This window comes from Carassius carassius, chromosome 13, assembly GCF_963082965.1.
Source record: "Carassius carassius chromosome 13, fCarCar2.1, whole genome shotgun sequence".
Taxonomy (NCBI): Eukaryota; Metazoa; Chordata; class Actinopteri; order Cypriniformes; family Cyprinidae; genus Carassius; species Carassius carassius.
Genome location: NC_081767.1, coordinates 857,513 through 875,166, shown reverse-complemented (window position 1 = coordinate 875,166; position 17,654 = coordinate 857,513). Strand labels below are relative to the sequence as shown.

The window sequence follows — 17,654 nt, the reverse complement described above, 5'->3', positions numbered from 1 at the left end:
CGGCCGTAGACGGTAGTGTTTTCTCTTGGTTCTAAATAAATGCGACTTATAGTCCAGTGCGACTTATATATGTTTTTCCCCTCATCATGACGTATTTTTGGACTGATGCGACTTCTACTCAGGTGCGACTTATAGTCTGAAAAATACAGTACACAGAATACAAGAGCGTAAACTCCTCCGTGGCTTCGACGAGCGGCTGAAGTGAACGAAGCTAACTGAGATTGAGATGAAGTTTCTCTGACCTCAGACTGCATCCGTGCACTTCATGTTCTCTTTCTGAACCTTCACAGACGCTCTGACACACGTCTAATTCCACTCCTCTTTTTCTCTAACTTTCTCATTCATTTCGGGGCACGTCTGCATTACTTTGTAATTTTTCATTGGGAATTTGGAGAGAAGTGTGTGCATTTTAAATGGGCTTGTTAGAGTCTCGTCCTCTCCCTTTTGAATACTAAACAGATTTTTCTCTCTTCAGTGAAAGAAACCTAAACCTCTCACTTAGAAGGACGTTCTGAGCTCCTGTTGAGATACAAAAGACTTGTCTCCTATTCAATAACTTTGTGAATGTTTTTTTTTTAAAGATCAGAAGCTTTAAACACTCTTCAGGTTTTGCGATACATATTTACTGAAATTCATCCATATGCAGAAGTGTTTCTAAATCTGATGAGCTCTAAATGCTGTGGGTTTGTGTCAAAGTGAATCCTGGTTGCAGGGATGTTTGCTGTAGAGAAACAAGCAAGCAAACTGCACGGAGCTGGGCTAGGTCAATATTAATTACCGAAGTTGTTGAGCATACAGCAGCTGCTGTAAACAAATGCAAATACATTTTCATATCAAACAGGGTCGGCGTGATCACTCGGCTCGCACACGGATCCTGACGCTTGTTAGTAGTCATGATGATCCACGCACGGCTCAGGCAGGATCTCACTGATCTCAAATCTCACTGGAATTGTACATTAAACCGTGCATATACACTGAGATGGCTGGACAGACACAGGTAAGCATGCAGTGAAACATCTTCCTAACGGTCTTTATCTAAGCACAAAAGGCCTGTTCCCATTTCAAAGAAGCAGTCTGTAAAATTATCATCTGCTTTCTCATTTAACAATGAGAGAAAACTGACGGCGATGTCTATTGCAAAGAGCTGCTTAAAACCGCATCCGACCCATTTTCCGACAGCAGCACTAATTAAAATCCACACCCGAACCGCTTAAAATAGAACCGGCACCCGACCCACACCCGAAATCAAATCAGTTGAGCCAATCACATTAGACACACTTTTTTCCAATTTTATTGCCAGGTCATACAGAAGTTATTACACAGCCTTTGGCATTAACACAAGGACAACCTCAGCCGAAGCTGTCAAAAAGCCGGTACATAAAGAACATGGCTAACGTTACCACAAAACTGAGTCACGCAATTTCGTCTAGCCTACATCAGACAATTTTGGGTGTAGGCCTATAGTAGGCCGTGTTATGTATCCTGATTGACTTCATGATTAGTTAAATCTGTTTTGCACATGCTTCGCCACAGAGTTAGCAATTTCAGACAGTACAGGACAGCATCTGTCTGATTCACCTCACGTCTGTGGGCGTTAAGCACAGCTCAGGCACGGCGCCAGGATTACAGTTTTGGATGGGACAGACCAATAGTGGGTGGGCCTTAAATTAAAAACGTAAAATAAAAAAAATAAAAAACGATAATCCAATCACTGCTTAACCTAATACAATTATTGACTAATATAGCCTATACTGTTATATTATCTGTGCGTATACCTAATATAGATTTTAATAGCTTGATGCTCTTTAAATATTTTGTTGCATTGTTAAAAGTTTCGGTGTATAGGACAGATCTATCCGCAGTCGCTATCCATGGTTCTGACCAAAGAAGAGCGCTCTGGAATCTCCATTATGCATGAAACGCATCATACCTGGGCTGCGTTTCCTGATAACATTGTCTCTTAACGCGATACGAAGACTCTTAAGGTATAACTTAACTAAAGGTATACTACCACTAAAGGTATATCATTGCTAGGCGTCTTCAGGGCTACCATCCACTCGCGAGGCAGAGGCGCTGGCGCCCTCCTAGTAACAGCGCTGTTTTTGGTAAAACATGATTTCATTAAGTTTTGTTTTATGGAAAACTCTTTTTAAAAGATATTCGTCTCATAATAAAATACAAAATTGACTGATTTATGAATGGATATGCATAGTTCTCATCAGTCGAAATACAGATAAACGCTTTCATTTGTTGTATTTTTGATCCTGAAAGAAAACAGAACAACAAGAGCGAATCATACCACCGTCTGAGGTTGTGCTTCAAGTCGAACGGTTCACAGCTGAGCATCGCGAGAGGCGGATCTACGCCAGAGCGCACATGTGAATGAGCTGCACAAAGTCATTTTCAGATGCAATTAAAAAAAAAACAACAACCCTGGATAGCCTAGATTAGGCCCATATTCACAAATGTGTTAGCTCTGGAATGAAATATCTGATATTCCGATTGTCAAATACATTACAAAGATCACGTTAGTTGAGCTGTATATATATATAAACGGAAAACAAAAATAACGGAAAAAAAAAAACTGCTGGCTGATCTTTTCCGTCTGTTAACTAATGACTCATGCAGTCGTTCGCGCAATTTTTTTTTTTAAGTGGAACGTAGGCACGTTTGCACGTGACTGTTTTGAACCCATGTTTAGACCCGTGTTTCCCCTGTGTCTGACCCGCACCCGTATCCGATGAGTTGGATATTTTTCACCCGTTTCAGCCAAATTTGCGGGTCACCCGTCGGGTACCGGAACCCGTGCAGGACTCTAGTCTATTGGACCATAGCTGGACCAAATAATAATTGGGTTTGGCATTGAGCAGCAATGAGAAACAGACGAGGGAAACCTTCGCAGTGGAGATTTTAATTGACTTCTGAAGCGATTGTAAAAATATTGAGGATTTTAAAGGGAAAGTGCAACCAGAAATGACCATTTGACCCATTCAAGCTTTGCCTTTAAGCCTTTTAGATGTTTAGCAGAATGTTCACGCTGCTCTTTTTCATAGTGAGGAACCTTAGGTATCACAACAGACAAGTTCTGCAAAGCCCTACGACAGATTGTGTGAGGATGAGTGAAAGTTATTGACTTTTGCCCAATGGAAAAGAACATTCTACTAAATAATGCCTTCTGTGTTCTACAGGAAGAGGTGTGAAGGTGAGATGTTCAGGTCAACAGAAGTGGAAATTAATCAGTTAATTAAAACTAAAAAATAATAATAACAACATAAACAAATAAATAAAAACATGTTTGTACTTGAGATAAAATAAACATTAACTGAAAAAATATATAAACATCTATTTAAAAAAAACTTTTATTTCAGCAACAAGTTTTTAGTTTAACTTGATGCACTAAAATAACTACAACTAAAATTAAAACCATTAAAAAAATGTTACTTAAAATAAAATAAACAGAAATTACATTTTTTTAAAAAGTTTAAAAAATGCTAAAATATTTTAGTTTAACTTAACTAAAATGCACTAACATAACAAAAATTGTATAAAAATGTATTAAAAAAATAAAAATAATATATATAACTACTTAAACTGAAATGCACAAAAAAAGACAAAACTTTACTCAAATTAAAATGAAAACAGAAAATGTGAAGATGGATACTGATTGAAACAGCATTAGTGTAGCAGTGTGTCAGTGGTGCTAAAGAGACACTGGTCGTCTCAGAAGAGTCACTCACCGCTGATGGTGACAGACGCCTGTCCTTCTTCTCCCAGCAGCGGGTGGATCAGTCTGCAGCTGTAAGTGCTGTTGGGCTCCAGGATCACCGTCAGGACGCTCTTCACACTGAACAGACCCTCCTCGTTGGCCACCTGTGAGACGATAACGTTGTCGGTCAGATTGCGTCCGGCCCCGTCCTGCCACAGCACCTGTGCTTCAGGATAACCTCCGTACGCCTCGCAGCTGAGGGCCACCGCATCACCGGGCTTCAGGGCTGACTCTGGGCCCCAGGTGACCAGCGGCTTGGAGAACGGAGCTGTGATCAACCGAGAGAGAGAGAGTGACTTCAAAATACAAATAAAAACTAAAATAGTGTAAAAAAGCATACAATTCTTGGCCAACAACAGAGTTGTATATCAGGATAAAATTCACATTTTAACCATTGTTTAAGACAAGTCAAAATTATAAATTATTATAAATTAATTATATTATATATTTACATTCACATTTTTATTATAATTATTTATGATTTAATTCAATATATTTTATTTAAATATAATTAATTATTATTTAATGAAATTATAGTTCATGAATGTAAGTGACGAGAGCAAAATAAAGTAAACTGTGACAAATTAAACAAAAAATTCTACATAGTGGACTACCAGTAAAACTAAATTATTCAGACACTTTGACCTGACCATGCTTTGCTTAAGAGTTATCAGTCATTATCAAGATGAATTTGTTTTGACAGTTATTTTATTACCATTTTCTTGCAGATAAATTGTGAACAAAAAGGTGTCTGAATAAATTTTGGTTTGACTATGTATATATACACACATTTGTATTATATTTACAATTAAAAAGAATAATAAAAAACATTAATTATTTGAATTTTTATTTAAATATATTTTTTCACGTTGGCCTGAACAAAAGCAGCAGATTGGCTGAATGAAAACTCATCAGATTGGCACAAACCCCGTGTTTCAGAGTCAGAACGAAGAGCTTCACTGGAAGGCAATGAGTCTGCAGCTAAAACCGCTGAATCTACTAAAGTATTTAGCAGAGCGATCTACCGCTGCGTTCACCTGGGGACCGGCTCGACGTGATTCCCATTAAATTGTTAATTACATTCTAGGAGCTTAGCATAAAACACACATGGCTCAAGATCAGACGGAAATCATCTGCTGACACCCACTTCCTCAGCAGGGAGAGAGGCTTCTGGGAAACCGGTGAGCAGATGAAGAAGTCACACACCGAGGGACACACTTATTCCCACAGCCAATCACAACTCAGCAAACACAAAAGTTGTGTGCTGGGACGATGGGAGAAGAAGCAATCAGAACCGATGCCAAGAAGACTTTAACCTCTAGCTGCTGTCCATCTGACCGACCCACAGATCAAAATATATATTTATTATATATTTCATCCATAATTTGAAGTACTGTCTGAACATACTATTTTAAATGTTTACTTTTTTTGGGATTTGTTATATCCTGTCTGAGGAAAATCCACAAGCTTCAGTCCAATGTGATAACATTAACTAGCATTTTCAGGAAAAAGACATTTACTCTCATGTCATTTAAACTTATATGAGCTTCTATAATAGCTTCTATAATAAGCTTCTATATAGCTTGAGAAAGTGTCTTTGGAAGTCAATGGTTACCAAATCTGCTTAGTTACTAACATCCTTCAAAACATCCTTCTTTCAGAAGAAACTAAGTCATACAGGTTTGTAACGTAAATGACCGAATGGTCATTTTTAGCTGAACTAGTCCTTTAAGTGTCACAGAAACCATATATGAGAACATAACTATTACAGATGACACATTTCCACACTGCTAATTGAAAATCTCCTCAAGAAGAAATCGCTGTAGTTCTTCCTCTGAATGTGAGCACAAAACAATCCCGCTGATAATTATTAAGCATTATAATATAGAAGAGTGAAAAAGAGACGATTGTTTTTGTTTAATCTTCATTAGACGAACAGAAGAAGACAGGAGTTCTGTGTCGCGGAGCATTAATATCACTTAAATCAATGCATTGAGAGAGAGAGAGAGAGAGGAGAAAGGGAAAATGCCATCTATAGATCATAAATAATGAGTGCATTCAGCCATAAAAATAATAACACATATAGCTACAGCTGCGCGCCATCAATCTCAGCAGATCCTAACAATCAATACGACTGGATATTGATCGTCGCATATTAATGATTATTGTGTCTTCAGAAGCATTTTATGACAATCCTCAAGATGAGCAACAACATCAATCACACACATAATAACACAGATTAGTGGTCGACCCATGTGTGTAAATAAAAGTCCCGCACTGAACGCATCGTCCAAGCAGAAAAACGTATCGGCCGATGCCGATATTTGAAAAATGCCAGATATCGGCCGATATATCGGTCGACCACTTACACAGATTACAATAAAGCACATAATATATACAGAACATAATAGCAGTGCTTTGATATGCATAATATCTCAGTTATGAATATCTGATAATATGTATTCTATAGGAGCAGCAGATTCTGTAGACAGACGATCTTCTAGATTCGGGTTCAATATGGCTTAAGCTCAACGTTTGTGGCAAATGAGTTCAACTTGTTCCTCAGTTTATTTTTAAAAATGCAAACATAAGGCAAACCACCAGCTAATTAGTGAGGCTAACTAGTTTTAGATTTATTTTGTCTTTACACATTACTAGGAAATTAGATTTTTGTGGATCTTAATTAGTGCGCTGTGCTGACTCAGCTGTTAATTTAAGAAAAGTCAAACCTCTCAGATCAGATAAATCCTGTCATTAATTCCTCACTCAAAAGTCGCTCGTCTTGGAAACACAAGTGAAGATTTCACACCTGTTCTTCATTATTCTCAGGTTAGAGTTAAAGGTTAAATTAAGTTGACTCCGAACCTTGGTAGGTACATTTCTTTTAATCGGTTATGGTTACATTTAGTAATAAAAAAAATATAAGGCCAACAATAATCAGCCGTTGAAGTATAAAGTACAGTAATCATGATTTCAGCTTCTTGTCTTCAGCTTTGGGTTTAGAAACAAAAAGGCAAATGATGATTTACAGTGCGTGACACTTCACATGTGTCTTGTTATCAGTTCTGCACATTTGGGTTTTATCTTCTGTGGTTTAATGAAAGTTTATTGCATTATTGAAGTGTTTTCTGTTTATTCTTCTGTATATTGGGATATACATCATCTTATGGAAAAGATGCTTGTGAATAATTTTTTGTGATTCTTTGTGTTTTCCTCTTTTAACAAACTTTTTTGCAACTCTTTTAAACTGCACTTTTCTTGCTTGTAAATTACATTTTTATACTGTACAATTTACAGGTTGCTCTGTAAATGTTTATATTTTTATTGTATTTTTTAAAGATGTATTTATTTATTTCCCAATATGTTTGAAAGATATAAAAAAAAAATGAATAGGCAATGTAATTGCATTTCTTTGATATTTTACAACAATATTTTGAAATGAAACCTGAGCGTATTAGCATATTAGAGTATTAGCTTCATAAAATGTAAGTAAACATACAAATCAAGTGTTTTAATCCTAAACTTCTGAAGACACACACCCACTTTATATGAAGATTATTAAATTAAATACATTTAATTGAGGTTTTTAGGTATTATAACACAAAGAAAACAATTCCCATTATTACTGAATAATTCATGCTATAAAAAAATATGAAAATCTGTGAGTTACTGTAAGTGAGATTTTTCCCTTAAAAAATAAAATAAGTGAAAAAGGTCAATTATTTTTGACTGCAAATTCTGCTGACAGAGCTTTTCAATTATTATTATTAATATCATTATTATTGTTTTTAAAAGTCTTTTCTGCTCACCAAGGCTGCCTTTATTTGATCAAAAATACAGTCAAATTGTAAAATATTATTCTAATCTAAATCATCTGTTTTCTGTGTGAATCTGTGTTAAAGTGTAATGTATTCCTGTGATGCTCCGCTGTATTTTCAGCATCATTCCTCCAGTCTTCAGTGTCACATGATCTTCAGAAATCATTCTGATATTTCTGTGAAAACTGATGAACTACTACTATTCAAAAGTTTAAGATACCTAAGAATTAATAAATGAATACTTGTATTAATCAAGAACACTTTAAATTGATCAAAAGTGCCAGTAAAGACATTTTATGTTCCAAAAGATTTATATTTCTAATAAATGCTGCTCTTTTTAACTGTATTCATCTGTGAATCCAGAAAAATAAAATGCATCACAGTTTCCACAAAAATATTGTGCAGCATAACTTATTCTGATTTCTGAAGATCATGTGACAGTGAAGACTGGAGGAATGATGCTGAAAATACAGCGGAGCATCACAGAAATACATTACACTTTAACACAGATTGACATGGAGAGCTTTTGTGTGGTTTGTGGTGCAGCTCTCTGACTGGTTACCTGCGACCTGCATCAGCATGGCTCCTCTGCCGTACGTCTGAACCCTGACGAAACACGAGTAGCTTCCCTCATCGGACACACGCACTCTCCTCAGCAGCAGCGAGGCGTTCCCGGCCGGAAGCTGGTCTGGGAACAGGCTTGTGCGGTTGGAGAAGCGCTCCTCCTGATCGATCAGCTGATCGCGGCTCTGCCAGAAGCTGTGAACGGTGCGCTGGGTGTCCGAGAGCTGCCAGAACACACTCACGTCAGACAGATTAAACTCTGAGACGCCTGAGAAAGAGCAGTTAAGGACCGCATCCGTCCCGAACAGAGCCACCGCAGGGGATTCTGGGACACGGACGTCAAGAGCTGCAGAGACACACACAGAGAGAGCACAGACATTAGGACTCATACATTCATTGATCTCGTCAGATAAAAGAGCCTGATGAAGAATGAAAACATACTGTACAGTTCAGAACTCAAAACCTCCTCCTCAGAGCAAAAAGAGCTTTTATAGAAACTGGACTGCAAATATCAAAAAAAGTCAAGGTTTGTCTGGTCAGGACAGAAAAAAAAAGTGATTTGATTTAGAATATTTAATTGAAATATTTATTAAACAACATTTATAAAATAGGTTTGAAAAATGAAAAGCAAATGTTAACATATGTTTAAAAGTAAGCTTTTAAAAGTTTTGGTGGTTCGCTAAAATGAAGTGTTAAAAGCTTTTTACAGTACTTTGTTATGCCCATCATAATGAATACAAATAATTGTTGCATTTAAATAATTGTTGTTAATATTATCATCAAACAGTTTCGTATTCCTATCTTACACAAAGCATCGTTTCATGCCCCCGAGGCACTTCACTAAATTTGTACTGAAAATTATTAACAAAATGTGCACAGAGTGTATAATTTTTGGCAATACTGTAAGCATTTATTTGTGTTTCTTTCTTGAGAAAAAATATTTAAAAAATTAAATTAAACTCAACTCAATCACATTTTTTATATAAAAAATATGATTTCTTGCCTAATGATTGGATATTAGATATATAGAGAGAGAAAAAATAATATATATACACACACACACATAATATAAGCTTACATTTATTTTAAGAATTATTTACATTGAAAATCCATTAACAATTAACATTATACATTAAATGAAATAGTTGATTCAAGCCTTAAAATATTGTATCAGCTCTGTATCAAAAGCACGATTAGAAAACAAACTCACTACACAAATATTCATGATTTAAAATATTTATTCATTTCCATGACTTTTTTTAGGCCTTCAAATCACATTAGTTAGTTTTTTCATGTTTGCTAGGACCGTGTGAATCCTGTCTATGGCACAAATACACGTTCCCAGCATAACACTTCAGGGATAAATGAATGAATAAATAAACTGTGTCCCCTTTAAGACTGGCCAGCGCTTCAAGACTTTCACAGCATACGCAAACTAACTGATATTGACACACATGTTCTTGCCACCAGGATGATAAACAAACAGCATTTCCATATGAGATGAGGATCTGAGATTCCTAATTATTCTGTCAGCTCTTCATCTAAACTAACTGTAGATATTAATGCCCTCTGAATATTTGATGGATTCAGGAATAAATGTTTTGCTTTAATTTATGCATGTGAACTATATTTAATTATTTAACCCTCTGAGCCTCTTCATTTTTCCACTCGCTCTTGGTACCTTTACGGTCAAGTCTTGAAACATATTTTTTTGTTTAGTTTTGTAGAGTGCTAGAGGGTTTATTCTTTAAGTGTGGTTGATGAGTGATGCATCTGAGTGCAAAAAGTCATTAGAAATGGCCCTCTTTGCTCATGTCAGCACTAAATCAGCCTTTCTGCCATCAGAAAACCCAAGGCCTGGAGAATGACAGGCTCTGAGAGGACAAACAGACGGACAAGAACATCAGCAGTCAAACAACTCTAAAGTGACAGGAACTATGAACAAATCTTGCTGTTCAACCATTACGGGACTCAGCAGCCCCAAATGATTTATTTTGGTAACAGCATATTCAGAAAGCCTGCGTCTCTCACCGTGCAGCCAGGAAGAGCTCGCGGCAGGACGCTTGACGTCACGGAAACTTCAGGAACGCGTGCGTCTGTCTTCTGTGAGCTGCTCACACAATCATTAAAGATGCTCAAATCAACCTCAATCTGCTGCCACACAGGGGACCAAACCGAGTGTGTGTGTGTGTGTGTGTGTGTGTGTCTGGGAGTGTGTGCATGCGTGTATGATGGAGTTTCTAAAGTATGACAATCAAACAGGAAAATTATCTGACTCTATTAATATTCCAGTCTCAGATGATCACTGCTAAAGACTGCACAAGATCCTAGTAACAGTTATCAACACACACATATTTACTGCTAAATACAGACGCCTCACTTACTATGACTTACTACACTGTAAAAATTACTGTATTAGAACAAAAACTTTTTTCTTATTATTGCCCAAGATACTTTAAATGTAATAAAACAAAATAAAATAAATAAAATAAAATGAAATACAAATTCTGAGTTGGAAAATAAATAAGCCCTGGTACTGTATTTGGTGCTTCAAATATTAATTGAATCTAATCGATAATTTAAAAACTGACATTAAGGATGCACGGATACCCCTTTTTCCTGTACTCACCTGATGCCGATACTTTTATTTATGGTACTTGGCGATACGGAGTACCGATACCGATACTTTTATATCTGATACTTGTCAATACCGAGTATCTATACCGATAATAAAATTTTGGGTACTTGCTGATACGGAGTACCGATACTTTTATTTTGAGTACTTACTGATACCGAGTACAGATACCAATACTTTTATTTTGGGTACTTGCCGATACCGAGTACAGATACCGATACTTTAATTTTTTTTGTACTTGCTGATAGTGAGTACCAATACCGATACTTTTATTTTTGGTCCTTCTTGAATCGGAGTACAAATACCAATATTTGTATTGCATTTGTAAATCTCTCTCTACCTTTAAGTAACTTGTGCATTGTTTTACTTTACTTGTTTTTGACATATCCGACTGAACTACAAACTTTCCCATGATGAACTGTATATTCACTCGACAAGCTCGCACATCTCCGCCGCTGCACGCTCATGTTTAATGTTTAACATTATATTCATAGATATCCTACATAGACAACATTAATATCTAATAACTCCCGTCTGTTGTCTGTTGTCTGTGTTTCTTTGTCTGGATACGGCACTTATCACATGCTGTGTGGTATCTGACATCACTAAAATAGCCCTGACTCAGATACGATATGATCACTGAAATACCTTGAAACTTTACATAACACATTGAAATGTGCTTTTTCTATATGATCTGACCCGTAAAACTGGTCAATCAATGGTTAAATCAGTTTTTTTATGCCTTTAATGAAGTCAGTTTATTTAGATGTTTCCACATCGAAGTACACATGAACCGCTTCATCCATAAATGCTATATATATATATATATATATAGAATGAGGTGGGCTGATGTGAATTTACATCGGAGAGGGGAACGGGAACCTGTGCCACCGCAATCAAATAAAGTCATTACAGCCTCATAAACACTGCCACACACACCGCTGCGCTTTATTCACGTCTCCTCTCCTCAATTATTCCTGCTTTGGAGCAATTTCTGATAATTTCTCCGTTTACAGAGAAGAAATGTAGATGATTGAGCAGATGAGAATGAAACCTTCAGAGGAATTAAGCACAGTATACACCTACATCTTTTTATTACACTAATTAATCTGAACAGATGTCATCCAGGTACCGGAATATAATGATCATTTAAACTAATTTGTTGTTTAATTACATACAATGATGTCTAACTAGATAAGTATCCATGTGATATGAAACGGAGCATCAGTCTTTCTCTAGATATCAGCATCAGCTTCATCAGGGGTCAAACTAAAATAAATTAATATTTTAAGATAAAGTAGACACTACTGTTCAGAAGAGATGTTTATAACAACACAACATATTTCTTTTTCAAATAAGTGGTTCTTTTGAATGTTCTATTCATCTGTCAATCCTGAAAAAATATTGAGCAGCACAACTGAGTTCAACACTGATAATAATCAGAAATGTTTCTTGAGCAGTAAATCATCATATCAGAATGATTTCTGAAGATCATGTGACACTGAAGACTGGAGGAATGATGCTGAAAATACAGCGGAGCATCACAGAAATACATTACACTTTAACACAGATTCACACAGAAAACTGATGATTTAATTTCTAATATTATGTCACATCTTTTTACAGCATTTTTGATCAAATAAATGCAGAAGAGACTTCTTTAAAAAACTTCAAATTTCTTATTGGTGATGTATTTTTTATCAGATTATTATTATTATTATTATTAAATACAGACATGTACATATAATTCATTATATGATTGATGTTTTGTTTTGTTTTTTAGTGTAGGTTAAGTGTCCAAACATTAAAAAAATACATATCCACAAATAATTCCAAAGAAACAGCAAATAATATATGTTGAATTAAACAAAGACACTTGGAAGAAAGACTGAAACAGTTTTGAAAACACAAATATAAAATGAAATATTACAAATTAATTAAACTGAATAAAAAAAAATATGGCTTTAAATTGTAGATATATTATAATTGTAGATATATATATATATATAGAAAAATCTTTTCTTAATTTCTCTTGAGGAACTCTTGAGGTAAAGTCAGTTTGCTCTTCATTTAATCTCATTGCCATCAAAGAGAGGAGTTAAAGAGATCTTGTGTGTGGATCGTCTGTCCTCTGTGTGATCGCACAACAGTCCTGGAGTCACATTAGATCTAGTCTAGACATCTAAAAATACCCTACAAATATAATTGTGAGGAGTGGGGCGGGGCCGAGAGACGTGGGAACTGGAGCGAGGCCGGTGGAGTGATTGGAGATGAGCGACACCTGCTCGACCCACCAGTCTCGAGTCCCACGGAGGAGATGGAGGGATATAAAACTGGAGCGACGACAGTGAAGGACGAGAGAGGACCAGGTCTGGGTTTTAGTTTGTGTTTTGATTTTTATTTGTGCGCGTCAGTCGTCCGTGAGGGGCTGGTGCGCTGTTTTGTATTTATTCATTGAGTCATTGAGGGTAACTGCAGTCTGAGGCAGTTCTGAGTTCATATCTCTCAGTTCAGTCTTTTTCTCAGAATTTCAAAATATAAACTCAAGATTCTGAAAGGAAGTCTAAATTCTGAGATATAAACTTAGAATCGTGTGAGGAAAAAATTATCTAAATTATGAGATTAAAAATCACAATAACATTTTTTTTTTTTTGGAGGAAGCAACAAAACATAATTATGAGATATAAACTCAGAATTGTGCAATTTTAATTCTGAGAAGAAATGTTGCAATTATGTTATTTCTATTTTGTAGCATAAGCAAAACAACACTATTGCAATAAGTTGCAATTAACTTTTTTGTTCCAGGATGGAAACAGGCTTCCAAAGATGAAATATTTCAGCAACAACAACAAAAATGGTAAATGTTTTTGAAAGTGCCACTATTTCTTCTATTTCTCCAACCCTTGATCTCTCTCTCGCTGTCTCTCTCGCTCTCTTTCTCTCTCTGTCTCTTTCTCTCTCTCATAACGCAGGCTGTAAAGAGAGAGAGTTCAATGCATGGTGCTCAATAACCGCTGGAAGGCCAGTAAGCACATACACACAAACAGACAAAGCCTGAATATCAGCGAGAAACAAAGAGCTCAATATCTACCTGCAGAGAGACACCGCTTCAATTGAGCTCGATAAGAGACTATATCAGACCTCCATCATCCAGCGCCAGCATTATTCACACACACATATTAAAGTGATGGAGGTGTATTTCTGGTTAGATTAATAAAGGCTACAGAAAGCTGGTGTAAATGTGTTCGGTCGCAGCGGAGAGGCTCTGTCGCCCTCCAGTGATGGAAACAACACAGCAGCAGGAAATCAGGCTTCCTGAGTATAACTCCAACCGAGGAGACTCTCTGAACACAGCGAGAGACACACTTACACAAAACTCACTGCCACAATCACGCTGCGAGAGGAGCTGAAGGGGTTAAACTGAGCTCTGTGCTTGCCAGGGTGTTTTAGGTTTGAGATTTCATCATCTGCCAGGCTGTAATTGTGTGTAGAAAAGGTAATTGCACACCTTTCCTCAACAAGCAACACAATCTGAGGCAACAGTGGTGTTCAAAGCACCTAATAAAGTCCTAAAGACGCTGCTGGCGACACTCAAGCTCTGAAGCACTCAAAATCTCCTCTGGATTTTCAATTCTCACTGTCAGCGGCCAACAGAAGAACTCATTTGCAAGGCCACGTATCTGACGGAGAGCTAGAGACATTATCATCCGAATGAATCATGGGTACCACTGGCCCACACATCAATCGTCTCTCTCTCTGTGTGTGAGGGATTGATTTCCATGTGAATGAGATTGATGGCTCTGGTATTGTCCAAACGTAATAACAGCTCAGCGTCTCACATGATCTCCAAACGTGTCATTCTCATCTCTTTCTTTGAGATTATGTTCTGCTCAAAGGCCCTTATTGGTCCGACAGGATGATATCGTCAAATCATAATGACATTCACAGTGTAAATATGGTGTCATAAATATCCAGCTGTCTTTCAGCTGATGTAGACGAGGCTCGGACTGAGATACGGACAGCAGAAGATCACCAGTGTGTGTCTACATACAGTCTGTGTGTATGAAGAGATGGAGACTGACAGTTTAGTTTTCAGTAAAACATCATTTACATTTATGCATCTGGCAGACGCTTTTATCCTCAGTGACTTACACTAGCTGACCATCATTTCAGTTCATGCATTCCCTGGGATTCAAACCCATGACTTTCCTGTTGCTAGCATCATGAGCTACAGTTTACAGGAACTTTCAGGTGAGTTATTCGAATTTCTGTGCAAAGTGTTAAAAGAAAGCAAGACAAAGAGAGATGAATGGAGAAAGAGACTTGTCTCAGAACATCGAGTACATCAGGTTTGGTCTTTTGATTCCCAAAAGACTGAAATGTGCTGATATGATGCTGGGTAATGTGCTCTGCTTTAATAAGCATCACGTTTGAAAGTGTCTCTGTGTCTCTGCAGGACTATAGGAGGCGTTTACACCGCAGGAGACCCGCTGTGAGCATCCAACACCTTCTGATCTGCTTCTCGGGTCCTTGAGGTTAAAAAAGGACGCCCAAATCAATATTCTCCAAACTGAAAAAGTGTCCTTACAAAGCAATCCATTAATTTAATACATAATCGCGAGATTCAGCTTTCAAAATAAATGTAAAGACAGCTAATAATGTCCTTAGTTTTACCATCAGTTCAAGCTGAAAGAGGAACAGAGTCTCGTGATGTAGTGATGAAGCTCGTGTGTGTTTGTTAAGACAGCTGACTCCACTGTGTGACCCTGTCTCTCTCTCTCACACACACACACACACACGCAGTGTGCAAAACTCCACATCTGAGCAGTCAATTGCTTAACTTCCAGTAGCTGATTCAGAAATGCCAGCTTGTCGTATCAAAGTCAGAATGACCTCCTCTCCAGGGTTCACGAAACAGTCGTCCATAAAATGCGTTGCTGTTCTGTTGTAAGTAATCTTAAAGATTCCTAAATGCATTGTTACACTCCAAAGAGAAAGGAAACATTTAAAATCGCATCATATAAGCATTTTAAGAAAGATGTAGACACTGAAAACACTGGTGGATCACGAGCTGCTCATGTGTAAATGAACACAGGGCCACATTTCATTCTGAAACACAAACATATATTTATATACATTTATTTAACTACAAGGTAAGCCATATAGCAATGTCAGTTTTGTTCCGATTAATCGTGCAGCCCTAATGTGCACAGATCAGCATCAAACCAGTCGCAGTGTGCTTCACAAGTGTGTACAGGTAGGTCAGGAAAGTGTTGAGGAGGCGCATGCTCCTAAAATCTGGGACTTTTTGTCACCAGATAACAAGAGGTTAATTAAACACACTGTAAGGGCTTGATCTGCTGCGTATATATGTAATAGTAAGTAACAGATCCGCACACCGAATAAGCTCCCATTCAAAATATGCGTATGCGTATATATAACACATAAATAGGCCCATACAGGAAATATATTCTTACTTAATAAATTAAAAAAATGAACAAAAAATGCAGTTTCAGTTAATTTTTGTGCTGCACAAAAGGAAACAGATGGCAGAAAGCGCCATTCTAGTTTTCTTTAGGCTTATTTTACACACAAAGATTGTTTTTTATTGTGAATGTATACAAATAAAGGCTAAAAATTGTTTTTATCTTTATGGCAAAAAGGAGAAGTTGCTTGCATTGTTAGAAGGGAAAACTAAAGTGATTGCTCTGGTGCTGCATGCACGCTCACAGTTACATTGCACCCTGTTTATTATCATAATGAAATACAGTCAGTCAAACATATGGAGGAAAGCACTGCTCAGTTTAAATATGCAGGAACATCAGTGCTGTTAAGTCTTATCATCGTACTACTGTAATGTTATGCAAAACATATAGGAACGCGAGTGAAGTACATAAAGATGATTAGTCATTCAAATACATAGTGAATACGGAAACTATTTAATTTGTGTCGAATGAGAGATCCAACACTGGCTTCAGTTTAGTTTTAGCCTAAATTAATTCATTTTGGCTTGCCGTTTATATTGCTGTAACTTCTGAAAGGACTATTTTCAATAGATTGTTATTTTCTAAGTATTGTTAATTGAAAAGATTAGTTGTGGAGTGAGGGAAACTAAAATAGCCTAGTTATAGTTTATTATAATGTTTGTAAACATTTCGCGTCAGCATTAGGCCTATTTCTGAATGAAATATGCGACTTATTATATGTGAGTTGTGTTTTTTTTCTTCTAAATAACACAATATTTTATACTCGTAGGATATTTTAATGCAGCAAACATTTTTTTTTTAATATTTTGAAAAATGATTGAAAATAAATAAATCTATGACATTTTAAACCGTTTAACTGATTGTATTAATCTGTCGAAATTCTGAACGGTCGGTTAACGACTAACCAGTTAAAAAGAACACTCCTAATCAAAACTAAACAACGGTCACTAATTAGAAGAACAAAACGAGGATTTGTAAAGAAGAATGTCAGAGGATTTCGATATAAGCCAAGAGGAGACAGATATTTTCTTTAAAAATATCTGTGTGACACACTTTTTTTGTAATGGATGAGCTTTTTATTAAACTTCTCTTGGACCGATGCAGTGCAACACTCGCTGAGTGACATCAAACAGCTTTTTATAATAACTCAACACAAATTTTTGTGTGAACTAACCCTTTAACTGATGGACTGGAGTGCTGTGGATTATTGTGATGTTTTTATCAGACTCTCATTCTGACGGCACCCATTCACTGCAGAGCATCCATTGATGAGACACTGATGCAGTGCTACATTTCTACAAACCTGATGAAGAAACAAACTCATCCTTCAAATTTATTTAATTCACAAATTAAATAAAATGTGGCAAGTTCTCTATCGGTCTGTT

At 36.7% G+C, this 17,654-nt stretch overlaps 1 protein-coding gene across 1 annotated transcript in view; it reads right to left on the bottom strand.

The window, feature by feature from the left end:
• Nucleotides 1-17,654, bottom strand: part of cd276 (CD276 molecule) — a 74,251-nt gene that overhangs the window by 54,834 nt on the left and 1,763 nt on the right. The window contains exons 2-3 of the mRNA XM_059564314.1: nt 8,147-8,494; nt 3,738-4,034 (exon numbers count right to left, since the gene is read on the bottom strand). Coding sequence (XP_059420297.1) covers nt 3,738-4,034; nt 8,147-8,494 — 645 coding nt within the window. The remainder of the gene's footprint in view (nt 1-3,737; nt 4,035-8,146; nt 8,495-17,654) is intronic.